The sequence below is a fragment of the Labrus bergylta genome, chromosome 1 (genome assembly GCF_963930695.1).
Source record: "Labrus bergylta chromosome 1, fLabBer1.1, whole genome shotgun sequence".
In the NCBI taxonomy this organism is placed as follows: Eukaryota; Metazoa; Chordata; class Actinopteri; order Labriformes; family Labridae; genus Labrus; species Labrus bergylta.
In genome coordinates, this window is record NC_089195.1 from 15,815,006 (window position 1) to 15,834,833 (window position 19,828).

General features: G+C 40.6%; 2 protein-coding genes across 2 annotated transcripts; one reads left to right on the forward strand and one right to left on the reverse strand.

Moving 5' to 3' along the window:
* Positions 1-3,204: 3,204 nt before the first annotated feature.
* Positions 3,205-6,972, forward strand: LOC136179225 (zinc finger BED domain-containing protein 4-like). The gene is made up of 2 exons (XM_065954867.1): positions 3,205-5,416; positions 5,745-6,972. Exons 1-2 carry the CDS (start codon positions 4,593-4,595, stop codon positions 6,421-6,423), a joined length of 1,503 nt encoding a protein of 500 aa, XP_065810939.1. The 5' UTR covers positions 3,205-4,592; the 3' UTR covers positions 6,424-6,972.
* A 1,924-nt stretch (positions 6,973-8,896) lies between these two features.
* On the reverse strand, positions 8,897-16,487 carry LOC110004653 (deoxycytidylate deaminase-like). Its single transcript, XM_065954871.1, has 6 exons — positions 16,343-16,487; positions 15,237-15,321; positions 14,560-14,686; positions 12,069-12,185; positions 11,864-11,960; positions 8,897-10,739 (listed from the first exon to the last, which is right to left on the reverse strand). Exons 1-6 carry the CDS (start codon positions 16,357-16,359, stop codon positions 10,694-10,696), a joined length of 489 nt encoding a protein of 162 aa, XP_065810943.1. The 5' UTR covers positions 16,360-16,487; the 3' UTR covers positions 8,897-10,693.
* Positions 16,488-19,828: the final 3,341 nt, after the last annotated feature.

Consider the following 19,828-nt stretch of genomic DNA (forward strand, 5'->3'; position numbering starts at 1 on the left):
GAACAGTGTTTATTATGAATGTTTTTGCATCATCGACACCTCTGTCTGCACGATAAGTAAATTGTAGCGGGTCCATCTGGGAGTCGGTTTCTCTGATGATGTGTTGTTTTATGATCCTCTCCATGGCCTTCATCACCAGAGACGTGAGGGCCACAGGCCTGAGGTCGTTCAGTGATTTGGCGGGGCTTTTCTTGGGGATGGGGATAACTGTGGAGTGTTACCACAGCTGGGGGACTGTGCTGCTGTCCATAGAGCTCTGGAACAGGGTCTGAAACACGCCCCCTAGCTGCTCGGCACAGTGCTTCAGGATGCGGCCACTGATGTTGTCTGGACCAGGTGAGCTGCTCTCCCTTGTCCTCCTGAGGGCTCTCACCACATCCTCTCTGCTGAAGGTGAGTGCAGAGTCACTGGGCTTGAGCATGGGCACTGTTCCTTCCAGCTGCGTGGTGTTGTCCTTCTCGAATCTGGTGTAGAATGAGTTGAGATCGTTGGGGAGAGAAGTAGAGCTGCTGCCTGCAACCTCGATGGTTTTGATGTTGGTAGCAGCAGTGTTCACAGCAGCCATGTTTTTGAGGCCCTGCCAAGCTGTGCGGAGGTTCCCCTGTGTGAATTTTTCCTCCACTTTGTTCTTGTACTTGAGCTTGGCAGTAAGAATGCTTTCGTTGGTCCACTGCTTGATGTTCTTAACAACTTTCTTAACCCTCTTTATTACAGGAGTATATGCTGGAGCAAGCAGGATGGCATGGTGGTCAGCAGAGCCAAGTGGGGGAGAGCAACAGATCTGTATGCGTTAGGAACTGAACCATAGCATTTATTCAGTGTCTTCCCCAGGCGGGTGCTGCATGTAATGTACTGCTGGTAGCCTTTTAGTGCTTTTTCAGGAGAGCAATGGTTGAAATCGCCCAAGATGAATTTGGGAGAGTCCGGTGATATGAGTTCCAGTTTATTTAATAAGTTTGTGATGTGTTCATTGGCTGCGTTAGCTCTGGGGTGGATGTAAACCAGGATGAGAAAAAGCTGTGGAAATTCTCTGGGGAGATAGAAAGGGCGAAGGGAGACAGCCAGAAGCTCAATGTCCGAAGTGCACAGTTTCTCCCTCACGACGATCGTCGAGCACCAGCGTGTGTTTACATAAAGACACACGCCGCCGCCATGTTGTTTCCCAGTGAGCTTACTGTCTCGATCAAGTCTTTAAGGGGGGGGAGAAGCCATCAACGTGCAGCGTGTTATCATTATCGTTCTTATTCAACCACCTCTCAGTAAAAGCAAGAACAGAGGCAGTCCTGTACTCATGCATGTGGTTAATGTTGGCCTGTAACTCGTCCGTTTTATTGCGGAGGGAGCGTACATTAACCAGGATGATAGATGGAAGCGGCCCTTGTTTACATGTCTCCCGTTTAGAGAAGGAATAGTATAGTAAATAACAGCTAAGTTACACCCCGCAAACCTTGTGGAGGAGGTAGTATTTAACTTAGGCTTTTGCGGGTTATACAGGTTTATGTCATGGAGAGTTTGGACGGAAAGAAGGAGGACTGCAAGCGCAAAATATGTATTGAAGTATTACAGTATTTTCGAGTTATAGCAGATAAATCTGAATATCACAAAAAGAAAATGTATATAAATTTATTATAAAAAAAACCTCGGCATTAAACAGGGCCTCTCTTTTCTTCCCTCCATCTTTTGAATGACTTGTTGCGCAGGAGGTGCGAGCTGCGTCCTCTGTGGCTCGGGCGATCAGGCGCGACACTCGGGCCATTGTTGCGCACCAGACAGCTGGCCAGCGCTGTGTCTGATCGGACATAAACCAAACGCCCTGGCAAGAGGTATCGAAGCAGTGGTGAGGTACCCCAATCCTAGCGTCCTACAGAGTAGCAGCAGCGGGCTTTAGAGGGAGGAGACGAGCGCATTGTGGAGAGGAGCGCACCAGAGGGGGCGAGCTGGGGGAGAGACGCACAACCCGAGAAAAAGGAAATCTCGGTTTAAAATATAATGTTGGCGAAATTAGGGAAATAGGACGACAGAAATGTCAATGTTGAAATTCTTTTGAATGCAGAGGCTGTGGATGTTCAGTTTTGTTTGGCAATAAAAAGGCAACAATAGCCTCAATTTTAATCATGGTGTTTCTCTTCAGTAACGATTATTGAAGAGAAATAAAAAATAAATGCATGACATTTAAAACATATTAACATGTGCGGGGAAAAACGCGATCTTTATGCCTTCTTTTATTGTGCCTGTGTCTCCTCCTAACTACAATAACAGCAGCCTGTTGTGTGTAACACTGGTCTCCTGCATTAACAACTTCCTTTCAAAGGTGTTGAGTAGAATTAGTGCACCTTTTATACAAGTCAGTCATCTGAAATACCCTCTATTGCCGCTTATACATACAGCTATATACAGACACCGTCACAATCACCGCAGTTTTTGTCAGGTTTTGTCAATTTTTAGTACAAATTCTCAATGAGCGTCATTACATTTACAATATGATCAACTTGTGACTGTTGAATTGGTGTGTGGAAGACAATGCAGAATATTTATCACGTTTAAGCAGCATGATGCTCGGTTAATATTACATTACACCACCGCAGGTTGTTGATGTTTGCTTTCACGTTTCGGTTAGTCTCTTAAATCAGTAACAGTTATATTAAATCAGATCTTACCTTTAGTTTTATCTGGATACATAGAGAAATATTCTATCCTCATATATAGTCCTATGAATTTCAGCCTGCACGGTGAAAGTAAAACCTGTTCCTCTCGGTATAGCCCACTTATCACTCAGACTGTAAACATGTACACATTAGTAATGATGCAGGCCAGACTACAATTATTTGGCTTTGTTTTTGCCCTAGATACTTTTTTGAGACCTTACCAGACTTATTTATTCACTTCACAGTTTGACCCACATCCCGTCTGTTATCATTGAGGAGGCGGGGTTTATGACCTATACTGCAGCCAGTCAGCAGGGGGAGCTCTAAAAATAAAAGCTTCACTCCACCGGGAAGCTTGTCCCGTCCATTATTTTTACACATCGGAAAAAATAGTGATGTGAAAAGCAGTTCTTTTCAGTGTACTGAATCAGTAGAATCAGTTCAGTAAAGTGATTCGTTCAAATGATTCGTTCACCGAATCGTTCAGTACTTCTCTGCAGCGCTGTCTGTGAATCAGAATTTAATAAACTGAAACACGGCCGAACGTTTAGTTCTGCTCGCGATCGTACTGAGAACAGCTGGTGGTGAATAATAAACTAATGAGCTGAGAATTTAGTTGGATAAAGCCACAGTTTGCAAACTGAAAGCTGCTAAAACAATCACATTTATTTTCCCCGACCGTTCTGTTTAGTACGTTCAGTACATAAATCACTCACTGACTGTCTGACTGAGAGGGAGAGAGAGGAGGCGGAGCTCAAGTTCAGTTCGTTCACTGAACGTACTGAGAGGGAGAGAGAGACTCAGAGCTCCCGTTCAGAATCAGTACACACAATCACTTTGACCAGTCAGTCAATGATTTGTACGATCATTAATTAATAACAATTAAGCTGGGTGTCGCGAAAATGTATGTGCTTGTTGTTATGAAGCTTTCAGTTTGCAAACATTATCATGAATGACAATTAATTTAACTTAATATAGGCTACATGCAGAAAATATGCATGGCAACGAATATATCCTGTACCAGAACAGTTATATTTTAAATTACATAAGCAGATTTTTAAAATAATAATATAGGCTAATTTAGGCTACTTTGTTGGCAAGGGCTGCTTTATTTAAACAAACTATGATTATATATTAGGCAGCTTTGTTTAATGTCTTAACTGTAGATGTAAATGCATGGCCATGCAAATTGTATACAAATATTGTCAATATAAAAAGTGTTTTTGTTGTTTTGTTATGAAACTATCTGTCACCTGGACTCAACCATTATTAGGGAGATGTGACCCCACAGAACAAGCACACACACACACACACACACACACACACACACACACACACATTGACAGTTGTCAAAATCTGCAAAAAACTATGTCTCAGTTGACCTAACTTGACCCTCCACACACATACACACTTAAAAAATGCATTTTTACTGTAAACTTAAGGTCACTCTACTGAATTTCCCCCTACCATCCCCCTCTAAGGTCCCTTCCCCTCCTCCCCTATTACTTGGTATGTTCCCCTGATCACCCTGACCATGTACCCTCATGAACAAACACCCTTCCCCCATTATCAAAGGAGTAAGACAGTGAATAAACAAGATGAGTGAGTCAAGAAGGAGAAGCGTTATCTGGACACTATTTGAATTTATTCCACCAGCAGCCGCATCATGCACGATTTGCAAAGCAAAGCTCTCCACCAAAGGTGGGTCAACAGCAAATCTCCACAGACATTTAAAGTCAAAACATCCAACTGTGCAGCTTGAACAAGTAAGACAAGAGCCTCAGCCTGCTCCTACAGTAGAAGACAGCACCAGCACTGCTCCAGCCAGTACTCGCACTGCTGTATCCACACAAGGGGCAACAGATAGGCCCAGAGCAAGGCGTGCACAAGCCACCCTCACTCACTTTGTGTCGAGGCCTATCGACCCCATGAGGCAAAGGGCAATGGATGAGGTTGATTGCACTTGATTTGCAGCCTTTTTCCATTGTTGAAGATAAGGGGTTTTGGCAATACACAAAGGAACTGAACCCCAACTATGTTCTGCCAAGCCGCAAAACACTGTCAAATTCAATTATCCCAGAGCTGTACAGGAGGACACATGAAAAAGTTCAAGAAAGAGTGGATAAAGCTGAAGCAGTGTGTCTCACCACAGACTGCTGGACATCCAGGACAACAACTTCCTTCATGTCTGTGACATGTCATTTCATTTCTGACTTTCAAAATGTGTCCGTCCTGCTAGATTGTTTGGAAATGAGCGACAGGCACACAGCTGACAATCTGGCAGAGCAACTTTTGAGGGTTGCAAGGGAGTGGAACATTGTGCATAAAGTTGTTGCCTGTGTCTCTGACAATGCTGCCAATGTTGTGAAGGCCATCCAGAACACAGGTTGGCCCCACCTATTCTGCTTTGCCCACACCCTGAACCTCATTGTACATAGTGGCATTGCTGCTATTAAACCTACAGTAGATAAGGTCAAGGCAATTGTGGAATACATGCACAAGAGCACAGTTGCCTCTGAAAAACTGAAGGCCACACAAAACCAGTTGGGGTTGCCAGAACTGCGTCTGAAACAGGATTGCCCAACTTGTTGGAACTCAACATATTACATGCTGGAGAGAATACTGCAGAACAGAGAGGCTGTCATCACAACACTGGCCTTAACAAATCCTAGACTGGCCACCCTATCTCCAGAAGAGTGGGAGGAGATGCAACAGGCCTGCAATGTTCTGAAGCCCTTTGAGGAGGTCACAGTTGAAATAAGCGGTGAAGGGTACGTGTTTTTCAATATTATTGCATTGTCGTGATAATACTGTGATTTTGAAGGCCTAATTTTCACTTGCACAGTCACATCAAAACAAAGTCATAAACCTGTCAATCAAGCTACTCTAGGTCATCACCACGGGAACTTGACTTCAGAGGAGCTTCAAAGGCTTTATCTTACTTCCTAGCTAGAGCTTTTCATTGCTATTTTTCAAACTAATGATTATGAATATGATCATTTTACAACGATTACTACTAATAGTTATACTGGTATTAATAATAACAACATGCATATTATTATCACTAAGAGGCCTAACCCTTCTTTCTCTTTCACTCAGGTATGTGACAGCTTCAAAAGTCATCCTTTTGGCAAGAGGTCTTCAAAAGATTGCATCAAGCCACCAACGAGCTGCTGGAAACCTCAGTGAACCAGTTAGGAAATTGGTGGACAACATCTGTTCCCAAATGTCTCACCGGTTCCATAAAATAGAGTCCCATGTTTTGCTCTCTGAGGCAGCAGCACTTGACCCGAGGTTCAAGAAGAAGGCCTTTCGGCAGGATGAGGCAGCTGACAATGTGTTTCATCGCCTCTGCAATTCTGCAGCAAGGATGACATTCCCCAACCAGCAGGCTGAGGGAGAAGAAGAGGGAGCAGAAGCACAAGAGGGGAGCTCCACACAGGAGAGTGCAGTCTGGAAAGAGTTTGATGAGCAGGTCTTTGGGCTTGTGACAAGCAGTCGCAATCCAACTGCAGATTCTGTGCTAGAGGTCCGTGGATTTATAGAGGAGCCTCTAGTGCCCAGGTCCTCAAACCCCCTCACTTGGTGGCAAAGTAGAAGGGTGGTATATCCCAGAATCTGTGAATTCATGAAGAGGAGACTCTGCATTGTGGCCACATCTGTCCCGTCTGAGAGAGTGTTCAGTAAAACGGGGCAGATAGTTTCAGAGAGAAGGAGCCGGCTCAGCTCTTCAAAGGTCCGTCAGCTGGTATTCATCAATGCAAACCTGCACATGTAATCTTAATTGAAGATTATTAGAAGAAAATCAATGAATCTTAATTTTCACTGATATTCCCATTGTTTGCAACAATATTGCTCACCTGGCATGCTGGTGATTTTTTTTGTTGTCTCTTGACTTTGTTTTGCACTACAGTTTATTTTGTTTGTGATTGCACATTTAAGTTAATATTTTGTTTGTGACATTTTTAAAATGTAGACCATTGTAAATAGTTTCTACCTTGTCTATTTAATATTTGTTTTTGCACTGTAGTTTTAGTCTATATTTACTTTTTTGTATTTTCTTTTTGATAGCCTATTGTTTTTTATCTTTTGAGTTTTAATTGCACTGTAATTTATGTTTCTCACTTTTATTTTTTATTGTTTTCATTTTATCTAATTAAAAATAATTAATAACCTAATATTTATTTGCGTACATCTTTTATTTGCGTAGTGAAACCTAAAATATGAAAAACGGGTGGTGAAAGTGATTGTGTGTACTGATTCTGAACGGGAGCTCTGAGTCTCTCTCTCCCTCTCAGTTCATTCAGTGAACGAACTGAACGAGAGCTCCGCTCTTCCTCTCAGTTCGTTCAGTGATTCACGTCGGCGCTCTCGTACAGTTCGTTCAGTGATTCACGTCGGAGCGTGATTCACGTCGGAGCTCTCGTTCAGTTCGTTCAGTGATTCACGTCGGAGCTCTCGTTCAGTTCGTTCAGTGATTCACGTCGGAACTCTCGTTCAGTTCGTTCACTGAACGTACTGTGAACGGGAGCTTTGAGACACGAGACGGAAGAGAGGAGAGAGCAACTGAAGTTGACTCTTTTTAGTAAATGATTCAGTTCAGTTCGTTCAACCAGATGATTCGTTCGTTTTGAACGAATCGTTCATGACCGACACATCACTAGGAAAAACGAGTTGCCGGGTTGTAAAATGCACATGAACACCTGCTCAGTGCTCAAGCCGGAACAACAACTTGGTAAAGAATCCGACCTCGACCCTCTGCTGCATATCATCCCCCACTCTCACCTCCTAACATGTCCTTTCTCTCTTAAGCTGTCCTATCCACTAAACGCAAAAACTGCCCCAAAAACCACAAATAGCTTACTTTTAGCATGTGATAAAATTGGTAGGCCTAATTGTCAAATGATTATCCATTATATATTCAAAACGTTTGTTTGAGGCGTCTGGTGGTTGCGCACGCCCCATGTGTGAAGGCTGTGGTTCTCCGGCTGGTCAGCCCGGGTTTGGGCCCGGCCTGTGGCTCATTTGCCACGTGCCCCTTTGCAGCACCCGCTCTTTCTCTCTCCCCAATTTCTGACTCTACCCGTTTTCCTGTCTTTAAATAAACCTTTAAAAATGTAGGCCTATATAGGCTATTCTAAAAGTGCAGAAGCCCCGGGTGTGACAAAGAAAGCCGCAAGCAGCAAGTGTTAAACATCCGTAAAACATCAACAAGCTATTACATAATGTGTTTCTGTAAATACATCCTCTTTTATCGGATTTCATCCCATTCTCTAAAACAAGAAGTCAAGGATCAGTCATCTGGAGCATTTTGAACATGTTACCGTTCAGTATGTCAATCATTTTTCAAAAATGGAAGACAGATCAAATAGATTTTTCATTGAAAGAAAACAACCTGAACTAAATCATCCTGTTTACATGATGAAAGGAGAAACACATTTTAACAAGCTGCAGTTTAAAGAGTGAAGAATTTTATTGTTTGGAGGACTGATCTTTTTCTTTTTTTTTTCTTTTTTTCTAACTGTAGGCCTAAATGTAATTTAATTCAAACAATATTTGTTCTTTAGAAGTTAGAATCACGTTTAGGTATTGTCCAGTTTATTAATCATAAAACACCAAAAACAAGCAGATAGATACATTTAATAAAAATACAATTTTAATATGAAATCAACAGAAAAGCGTGTGCTTAAGTTTGACGTTATTTTTTGTGATGATTTATTTAATACAAAATATTGATTGTAATTGAGTAATATATTATATTTTGATGTTTCACTTACAAAAACTTTGACCAATGTGACTCAGATTTTTTATTTAGAAAACCTCTTCTAGGAAGATTGAGACAATAAAGTCGATATCTTTACTCTAAAGTTCTCAGAGGAGATTTAAAGGTGAGAGCAGGTGTTGACTTCAGTTCTACATTGAAGGTATTGAGGTGAACTTGTTTTCACTGTGTACCGGTAATCGGAAAACAAAGATGTTAACTTGCAGTTCATTCTGTCAATTAATAACTGAAGGTGTTGGCAGAAAAAAAAAAAAAAAACAGAACCTTAAAGGAAAGGGAAATACAAAAGACCGGCTGTGATTTAGTGAGGGGTCATTTTGTTGTTATTGATAGATATTGAAGATATTTATTGGATATCAAAACACGTTACAAAAATGAGAATCGAACACCAGGCGGAAGACAAACCACAGATATAAGGAATATTTAAAGTAAAGAATATAAACGAAAAGAAAAAAAACAAGACACCAAATTCCATGAACACATTTTTTCATTTTATTGTTTTAGTTGCATGACTACAACAAGGACTGTCACAATATCAGATTTATAACTTCCATACAAGTCTAGTAAAAATCAAATGATATCATTATGTTTCAATACCATGGCAACTAAAATAATCATCCTCAGGCCATATATCAGATAATGTCGGGTTTTTAATGAACAAGAATTTCAGGTTAATACCCTGCACACGGTCTAAATTACACAAATACACTGACAACTATTCAGTCGTGAAATGTTGACGATGTTTTTATGCTCTCCGGTCCAGTTCAGACTGACTGTTCAAGGTGGGATATTTACGCCCCTGTGACGTTTCTCCTTCACTATGAATGTTAAGGAGGTGTAATGGAGGACGAAGTGGTCCCACCTCTGTGCCGCCATTGGAGGTAGTAAAGGAGGCGATACAGGTGTGAGACAGGATCAGTGGAGCCAGAGGGGGAGAGCAGCCTGTGTGTGTGTGTCTGTTTGTATCTTTGAAATCGTTTCTTCAAACGGCAGGTGTGTGGTCTCCCCCGCTCTGGCAGAGTCGTCTAGTGTGTGCGTTCTGAGGATTATAATATTAAAAATCCCTAGAAACTGTATGTCTGTGTTTTTAAAATCAGTTAAGAATTTGAAATCGTCTAGTGTGTGGCCATCTTTAGTTGCATAAAACCAAACAATAAAACAAAAATCACATTCAGTGGAAATGAACTTTGTCACTTTTTGTGCCTTGACAGCAAGCTTAAAATCTACCCGTTTCCAAAATAAAAAGATTTACTGAAAACTTCCAGCGTTAACGTTAAAGGTCCCATAAATTAATTTCAAAGTGCCTTGTTTGAAGGAGAAAGAAAAGCAGGTGTCAGGTGTTCCCCTGTGCAGACAGACGGGAGCGTGCCTATGTTCCCACATTTCATTTTTCATAAATTTGTATCAGATTTTATCCCCCTTTCTTCCAATTTGGTAGCCAATTACACCCAATCTATTATCCAGTAGCAATGGACTACTTCTGGAATGTAGCTTTTAGCTAAATCTGGTGCACCCATCTCTTTGTTTATTGCAAACATTTAATGTAAGTGCACATTGTCCTTTTAAATAAACAAACTAAAATAAGTAGCACAGAGGCCTCGCATTGACTAGCTTCCAGTCAGATCAGTCGAAAGAAGCGCAGCAACTGGACGCAAACCATAGTTTGCAGTGCATCAATACCTCTGGAAAGCCAGGTTGGCATAGAGAGGGGGTGCTCCTGGGATGCTTGGAGTCACTTTCCAGCCCTCTGGAGGCGTCATAGGCTCATGGATAGAAATGTGGGAACATAAGGCCTAATTTTCAGTGAAAATTTTTTTTTTTTAGAAATGTGGGAACATAGAGCTGTGGGACCATTGGGCTGTGGGAACATAGAGCTGTGGGACCATTGGGCTGTGGGAACATAGGGCTGACCCCCTGACGGACATGAGACGATCTGATCCACAAAGATTAAAAATCAACAGCCCCCCTGTTTCCTTCACCCCTAAGTGATTTTTAAAGAAAAAAAGCAGGACATATAGACCCTCCACCACAGACCGTAAAATTATCTTGAATCAAAATATCAAAAGACACCAAAGTCGAGGTGCCCTTGAGTTTTTCTTTGGACAAAGCAGGGGGCACCTGCACCTGAAGACCTGCAGGAACGAGGCATCAAAGTCCCTTTCAGTCTCCTCCTCTTTCCCCTCTTCCTCTCCTCGTTCAGCAGCTCCCCTAAGTGGGCCGTTTCCTTTATGTCTCTTGGGTCGGTTGGCTTGACACTTAACTGTTGTTATTGGAAATCAATGACAATCTCAGTCGCCTTGGGCTTGAACTGCCTGCAAGAACACACAGAGAGAAGAAAACAACACACACACACAAAGTCACACGTGGAAAAACACAGAAGACATGCAAAAAGATGCATTGCACCCATATTTAAAATTTCTGCACACTCAATTGAATGGAGGCACCGGTGTTCACCATGGACCACATGCAGGACCCATAACATCTATTTCACATTGCTGTTGCCGGTCACTGTAGCTGCACCCCCTTTAATCTCAGATGCATCCCAAGTCCTTTTGTTCTAGATCCAGGGCTACTTTACATAAATGTGACGTTTAATATAACATATTCTCAGAAAGAGTGCAGAAAAGAGTATAAAGCAGCTTCATTACGTGCAGACAAAGATCAAACAAGTAATGTAAACGTCATCTCCTGCTCCCGCTTGCTGGCGGTGAATTTTCCAGAATATTTCTTGCTCATTTTAAACATCAGCTCATTGCTAAGAGGCTTGCATGACAAACTCTGGGTAAAGTCGGGGTGAATAGTTCAGCTGTTTGTTGTTCACACATACAGCTCACCTGTTTGGTGCATGTGTGAACACAGCAATAATGAATTCAGGAACATTTAAAGTGATGATGCAAAGGACAGAAGTAGCTGTTTTTAGATATGCACTCCTTTTTAAAAACTTTTTAGAGACAATACACTTACAATACAACACAAGAGACAATTACAGTGAGCACAGGCCAGAAAAGGGGTATATTCATGTTTTACTTGAGGTTAAAAATTTTACTGAGGTGCTCAAATTGGATGTTCGTGGCTATCTCAACGAACCGCAATATAGTGGCGAGGCAGTTGCTGCAACCGCCACAGACGAGTGCGTTCTGGGAGTTGGTGTCTTTCATCCACATGAGCCAAAAAGACACTTTCTGCCTTTTCTTGGTCAAGAAGGCACCCACCTTCAAAATGTATTTCACATTTCTACTACATATATGACCTAATGTCAATACAGATTCACGTTTGAATGGCTGAAGTATCCCTTTAACAAGTTGGCACAGGTGATGAAAGTTTAGAAAAGATTTGGTGCAACAAAAGAGGTCCATTACAAAGACAACATAAAAAAATAGTACTCATGTATCTGAGTGTTGTTCTTTCAGGTAAGAAAGCAGAGTAGTTGACTTACCTGAGCTTAATTCCTGCCCCCTCCAGCATCTTTCTGGAGGCTTTAAACTCAACCCTGTCTTTGTACATATCAGAGAGATAAATCACTTCCTTTATACCTGGACAGAGGGAGGAAACAGGACTGTAAAATTTTGTTTTACTGTGTGGTGCAATCATATTTACAGGTACTTTAAAAATAAAAAAATGTTTTTAATGTTAACACACACCTCCCTGGATGATGAGCTTGGCACACTCGTTGCAGGGAAACAGAGCCACGTACATGCTGCATCCTTTCACATCCGCACCGTTAGTGTTCATGATGGCGTTCAGCTCTGCGTGGCACACTGAGAGACACACAAAAGAAGAAGACTTTAAACTTGCTGGTAAATCATTGCAAACAAGGACACGGATAGCTCTAGCTACAGGTCTTAAATTAAAGCTTTGGAGAGAAGCAGGAACAAAGTATGGGAACATTATCTCCTGAAGAAGAAAAATATGATAAAAGATTCTTTAGGAAACAGTTTTACAATGAAATCTAATACGTCAACAAAACTTAAGACCTGCAAACTCACTTTAATATGTGACTCAAATGATTTTACAGCCTTTCTCTTTCAAACAAGTGAGAACAAAGTTTAAGCAAACTGCGAGTAAGACTCAGAAATAGTTATATAATCTGTAAACTGTTTGAATTGACTTTAAAATGTGTTGTCTGAATTACTCAACAAACATAATTCGACGCGTTTAGATCTTCTGAGAGATAAAGGAGAAACATACTTGGATGAACCAATTTCAGAAGCAGTTTGGCACAAAATAATAGTCAATTTTCTCCCCTTCTATATGTCTTAGACATGCTGTTATTCAATTCAAAATTGCACACGGTCTACATTGGTCTAAAGCCAGGCTTTCTAAGATAAATGCAGACATAGATCCCACATGTGAGCGATGCAAGCGGGCGCCAGCCACTCTGTTACATATGTTTAGGACATGCCCAAAACTCACATTTTGGCAAACCATCTTTGAGACTTTCTCTAAGATAGGGAAAACAGTGGAACCATCTCCAGTCATTGCACTGTTTGGTGTGGCCCCAGTAGAAGCCCCTCTTAATAGATGGGAAATCAACATGCTCACCTTCTACTCTCCTAGCCAGGAGACTGGTACTATTTCAATGGAAAGACCCTATCCCACCGTTGATAATACAACATTAAAGCGTATTAACAGTTCAACATTAAAAGCTAGAATTATGTCTGGGGGGCTGTCTTCCCACAGAATATTTTTAAGCATCAAACATCTTGGCTCTGTTTACACGACAACAATTTCAGCTGAAAACGGTACATTTTTGTTGCGTTTTTGGTTGATGGTTTGCAAATTTTGTTCTGATATTGTTTTTTTTGTTTAAACTAAACTAGTAGTGCCTTAAATAATAAGATTTGTAACAACTGTAGGTATAATAAGCTAAAGCTTCAGCCTAAACCTTTTCCGTCAAAATGTTCTTCTTGTCTTTTCATGAATGCACATGCCTTTGAAAATTTTGTATTTCTTTTTTTATTCTTGCATTTCTATGCATTTCCTAATGGAAAACTGTATACGTTGACCGAAATAAATTACTACTACTACTACTACTATTACTATTACTACTGAATCAACAATGGAAGAAAGTAGTCAGAAAGTAGTCAGCTAACTACCGACAGCTGGCGCCTGTGGAAATCCCTGCTAGAATACGTCGGCATGCCAAAGCTTTTAATGAAAATGCTGAAACTAAGGCATGAGGGCATTGATTATGAAACTAAAACTATTTAAACGTAGGCTATATCGTACAAGATGTTGATGGAGAAAGAGGAAGAAAAACAGAAGACAGAGAACATTAAAGTACGCACAGAAACAAAAACAGAACATTTGATCAGAAAACCTGCTGCTTGCAGTATTGGCCTAACTCTCAGATCGACCAGTAAGATGATTGAAATCCACTGCAGTCTGCTAACACCAGGGACACCGGAAGTCTTTTTTAGTTGGGGGTGCTGAGAGAAGTAAATCTATTTGATGACGTCATACTAAGTGCGGCGCAAAATCCCATTTTATTTATAATTTTGTAAATTCAGTATCAACAGCAGCTCATACAGATTAAACAACATTTCAACAGACATCAACCCTCACACTGAAAGTTAAGGAGTGGCTTAGGACCAGTTTATAGTCCCTCTCAAGTATGGACCCACTGTTATCTAGAAATACAGGTTTTTTACATAATGAGGGAGAGAAAATGGTGATCTAATGTTTAGTAAATAAACCTTAAGTGCAGTTTTAATGAAAAGACTCCTACATTCAAAACAACAGGTGAGCAGTGGAGCTGTGCAGCGTGTCTTTAGGCTAATTGGAAGAAGTCAGAAGTTGTTCTACCTCTGAATGCATGCACATCGATCAAGAAGCTTAAAATGGCTTTGAGTTGTATCACTCTGCAGGAGGTATTAAAAAACATGCATACTGTTTAGGCTGTAGGCTACTTTGAATGCTGCCGACAGGCCAGTCTTGTGTTGCGGCGGCCGGCGACGCCCCCGGCGGCCAGCAGCCGCAGCAGCCAAGACACAAGACCGGCCTGTTGGCAGCAACCGTCTCGCCGCTATATTTATATTTTTTCGCCATTATCAGCTTTCTCCGTAGATCCTGTTAGCATAGCTTCCAAGCAATATGTCAGACAGTCAAATATTAAAATAAATCAGATCTCACCGTAGAGATGTTTATTATCTTTAGTTCTATCGCGGGCCCATGTCAGCTTATCATCACAGCCGTTTGGCATCTGGTTATGACCGATCCCCACGATCTTATTCTCCTGGTTCACTATACAGGCGCCCACCTGCACACACAACACAGGTGCAACTGTTACAGACGCTTTCTAGGTTAGTCTGAAAAAGACATTGTGTGTAGTGTGTATAAACGATAGAGACTACACACTACTCACACACACAGAGCTGTAAATCACCAGTTTCATCATGATACCGTATTTCAATTCTTTGGATAACGATTACATTTTTACTGTCACACAAAGTCCACAAATAGTAATTAATAGATACAATCAATTTATCGCTCAGTCACACTACTTTAGTGAAGGGTAGAAAGCAAGGGGTTACCTTTTTTTTTATCTGTATAGGATCTTGTATGGCGATCGTATACAGATTTTTAAAAAATCATGGGCGTTAAATAAATGTGGGTGTTCTGTCCAGGTGTAATCTATGTGGTGGGATTTACAAATTATAGAAGTATCTTTAAAATGATGATGTTGATCGATTTGATCGCTGTCAAACCAATCAGTGTATTGATCCAGATTGATGGATAGTTACACACACACACACACACACACACACACACACACACACACACACACACACACACACACACACACACACCTGAGTATTGGGGTCTTTACTCCTCTGTGCAGCCAGTAAAGCCACAGCCATGAAGTACTGGGGATCCTCCAGGTAGTCGTCGCTCCTTTGGGTCAAAACAGATGTATAAAATACAAGAGGACATGAATCACACAGTCTGGATTCGTACCTTTTAATTCAGCTTGTCTGTATACCAGACAATGATTTGTGACAAAATAACCTTAAAACAGTCACCTAAAAAACAGTCATCTCATGAGAAAAAGCTTATGTGAATCATTTCCAGTAAAATCTTGTACATGTCTCCTCTCTAACAGGCACCAGGGGAGCACCCTGCAGTTTAATTAGGTTAATATTATGTAAGATATAGAATATCTGTTGCCAGCTCTCACTCTAAAATCGTACATCTTGGTGAAGAGATGTGCGCTATTACTTTTCTTGGTGATAAAATGTTACAGTGATTTTATCACTCAATGTGTAACACCGCTGCTCAGGCACTCTAATGGTCTGATTCCGGAGACTTACGGGGTATCTCATTTATGATGGAAACATGTTCCTGTGGTGGTTAGAATTTGTATTAAGTTATTTTAAGATGGAGATTTCATACCATTTAACCCTCAGGTGGTGCTGCAGAAACAATAATACACACTTATCTTTTGTTAGCTTATCTTTTTAAACTTGATGAAAAGCTTCTTTGACAAAATTTTCCAGAAATACTTGCATTTGGTTCTTATTGCTCCACCCTTTGGCTGCTTGTAATACACTTTTGGCTTTTAAGAGAAAGCTTAAATTGTATATTTAAGTTTAATATATAACAGAAAGGCTTTGTTGATGTTTTCATTTTTTCAAATCGAAACAATTTCTAGTATCTAGTAAAACTGGTTCTAAAACATTGCATAATGAACAGTAAAAAAACAAAACGTAAAAGTTCTATTAATAGCCAGGCTTTTATTAACTTCAGTCTATGAAATGATCCTGCCTTTACTTGGGACAGGCATCAATAAGAGACAGGACTTTGATTATTTTCCATAAAAAGTTGTGCACACCGAAGTTTAGAAAGATTATAAAATTTAGAGCAGAAATAATATTCAACCGTATCAAATGCTGTGCTGGTCTATGCTGGTTTTTACCCGGGTGTAAGATCCATCCTTTTCCAGATCAAATCAAAGAGGTGAATCGATGTTGTCCCTGCTCCTCCTGCGATGTTGCTGTGTTTGAGTCAGACACTCAGCACTGTCTCTTATATATAGGTGCTATATCACGAGGTCATCATCTAGGCAATCATCGCTAGGTCACAGCGGGCGGAGTCTCAAGCGAGTGGATGCCAATAGTTAAACTGGAACTGTGAGTATTCCAGTTTCTGAGTTTTATATCCCTGATGTTCCTAGATGCCACAGGGCTAAAATAAAAAGTATATTTAAGGCGAAAATTGTGAATAAATGTGTGTCATTGACTATTTGAAGAGCCACAGTTACCTCAATGTTTGTCAATGTTTGCACAATTGGGCTTGAATTAAAATAAAGAATTCCCCCTTTAAAATTATACCAAACACACGAAAACTGTATGTTGACCGTAATAAATTACTACTACTACTGAATCAACAATGGAAGAAAGTAGTCGGCTAAGTGAGTAGTCGGCTACTCAAGACAATAAACCCAACAATAATCCTCTTCGCTGATGTTGATTGAATTAAGTTAAAAATGTTTGGGGGAAAAAATAGCTGAAATTATTATGTAAGATTTGACACAACTATCAACAAAAATGGTCACAGTTTTACTTTGTCATTAAGCCAGCACCAGGTGTGGTTCATCTGGGTGTGTTTGTCAAACAGAAATGCTTTGTTTATTTGTTCAACGCCCTATTATTAACATTGTTCACGCAAAAGAAATCTGGGCTCTGTACAATCTGGGCAGGTTGGTAAACACTGCAAATCAGTATGTAAATTAGCAATGCCTACATCCTCCTCTGTGACATCAGCTAGACAAAACAAGTGAAGCCCATGACACACAAGGGCCCTTTTTCAAACCATCCCCTACACACTCCCCCTCCATGACGGAGTGCACTCCGTTAGAAGTCACACTCTCAGCTGAATGAAGTCCCCTTCATCAAGGTGTAGCGTAGAAATACAGCGGCAGGCTTTGGGACAAACTTCCCTCTCTCAGGTGGAAACAGGAACTGTATGTTACCATGGTTACTCAGCGGTATCTTTCGGGAACAGCTTTTTTTTGTAGCTAATGCATTCTGTAAAAATATTTATGTAGCCTAGATTATTATTCTTCTTTAGTTATATTAGTGTAGACTTATAACAAAACTATTAGATTGAGCCTACATTGTTTATTGTAATTTATCATTTCAGTTAATTTAATGTAATTTTTAGAACAGGGTGTCCTAAATTAATGCAAAGACAAGGATAATATTGTTGAACATCAGAGCAGCAAAAAGTGTATTTTTTTGTTGTTGAATTGAGATTTCACAAAGACATCAAAAGTAGAAAAATAAGAAATAAATATTAACAGTGAAAAGTTGTCTGCAACATGATTTAATATTCTTTTGTTTTTGCAACAGTCCCTGTAAATATAAAACACTTTACAATAAATAAGCATATATTTGATCCTCAATACACATTTGAAGTTGTTAACGTCTGTATGACGATATTAAATGTCTATCTTAGTTGGAGCAGTGTTTATAGACACTTGAACTCACAGGTTGCTTCATCCATGATGACCGGACACAATAGGCGTTGCACGTGATCCGAAAGTCGGCATCGGTGTACACTCGCTGGTGGAGGGTTTTATAACCTACTACCACTCCCCGCTAATCGGTTTGGGACGGACTTAATATGGCGGACCCTCCCCGGGGACGCGCAAACGGAGGGGTAGTGGGTAGAGGTAGGGTGTAGTGGCCGGTTTGAAAAAGGGTCAAGGACTTTTTAGATGAACTGACAGCCCAGTTATGAGGGACAGACAAGGACGGGTGTTCCCAGCAACAGCAGCAGGAGCTATGACCATCTTCCTGATGCCATCGCAGTACCCACAGATCCAAGCAAGACACCAGGGTGAAAAAAGTGTCCGGCTGCAGCCTTGAGGACGGAAAGACAAACCTGACACAGTGGAAGTGAAATGCCTGTGACTTAGGACTCTGCCTTAGTGGATATGAACTGCTTTGAGCAGTGCCATATCTAGTGCACAAACACACACACAGGTTTCCTTGCTAGTCAGAAGCTATTGAATGCACCTGTGATGCTCTCCACAACTGATGGCTGTTGACAATCAGCTGGGCTGGGAGGCTTTATAGGGAGGTGGAATGCTTCTTTGTTCGAGTGGTTGAGTGTATCAAGAGAGTCAACACCATCAGTTGGCTTTCTGTGATTTTGTTTTTGAATGAATCTCTCATTTTGAGTGTGTGTTTTGAAAACACCTTTTTCTTTTGACCATTTTTTGACTCCCTCTGTTGACTCCTACTGATCTTTTGTTTCAAACTCCAATTCTATGTTTGTCTATCATTTTGATAGAATTAGTGGGGGTTTGAAGGGCTATGCTCTTCTTCCACCTGAAAGAAACCACAGGCCCACTTACGTGGTACCTTTTTGTAAATGTGCAGTGTTTTGTTTACTGGGGGAACATAACACAAATGTCCTTTTATATATTTCCATTTATTATTTGTGTTCTTATTATTTTTATTTTAGTTTTGAGTAGTGGCAGTTTTTTTATGTACTTTTTATATTTCAATTGTTATTCATTTGAAGTAAATTTTTATCAATTCAAAACGGTTCGTTCTGCAATCTGTGTTTTTAGAATAATGATTTTCTCAAAACAAATTCTATATTTTTGTTTGGGTCCTGCGTGTTGATACATTATCTCTAGGTGACTAATGAACGGTCAGATGATAAAGGTGAGGTTGTGCTGAAAAAAATGATACCAGGCACTGGTATGGTAAACCTTTTTGATGTAGTATAGCCTACATAAGTAAAATGACAATTATAGCAAAACGGCCAAAATAGCCTCAGACCTCAAAGGGTTCATGTCCAACCGCCTAGGAACCAAGGAAAATGATGTAATACATTGCCAAACTTAACATGTGTATTTGATCTTGGCACAAATAATGATCTAGGTATTTTAATGCATTCCTTGACCCAGAAAATGAATATATTGACACCAAGATTTACTTTTTAAGTGGCTTGGGAGACATATTGGTGCTGCCATCTTGGAACCGCCATCTTGATGAAGTGGCTCCCCCCAAAAAATTGAAAGCTATTGTGATGGAGACTATGTGGAAAAAATGTGGTGCTTTTGTCCAGCGTGTCCCCATTCTTCCCAAATCTGGTCCTAAGCCGCCTGATTAAAGATATCAGTACACTTGTATTAGACATGCACTGTAAATACTAATGGAATAAGCCTGACTGATGTCACCCATCTGTTCCTGCAGGGGGTTCTGGAGACTCATCAGCAGCAGCCACCATGCTGTAAAATCCTGTCTCAACCTCACTTTCAGTCAACCTAACGACAGGCTGAGATATAATAAATAACATGAAAGGAAAGCCTCTGATCACGGAACAATGTATGCAATTTTGCCATGGAAAATTACCATAAGGAATATAAGAGAGGAAATGTTTAGGC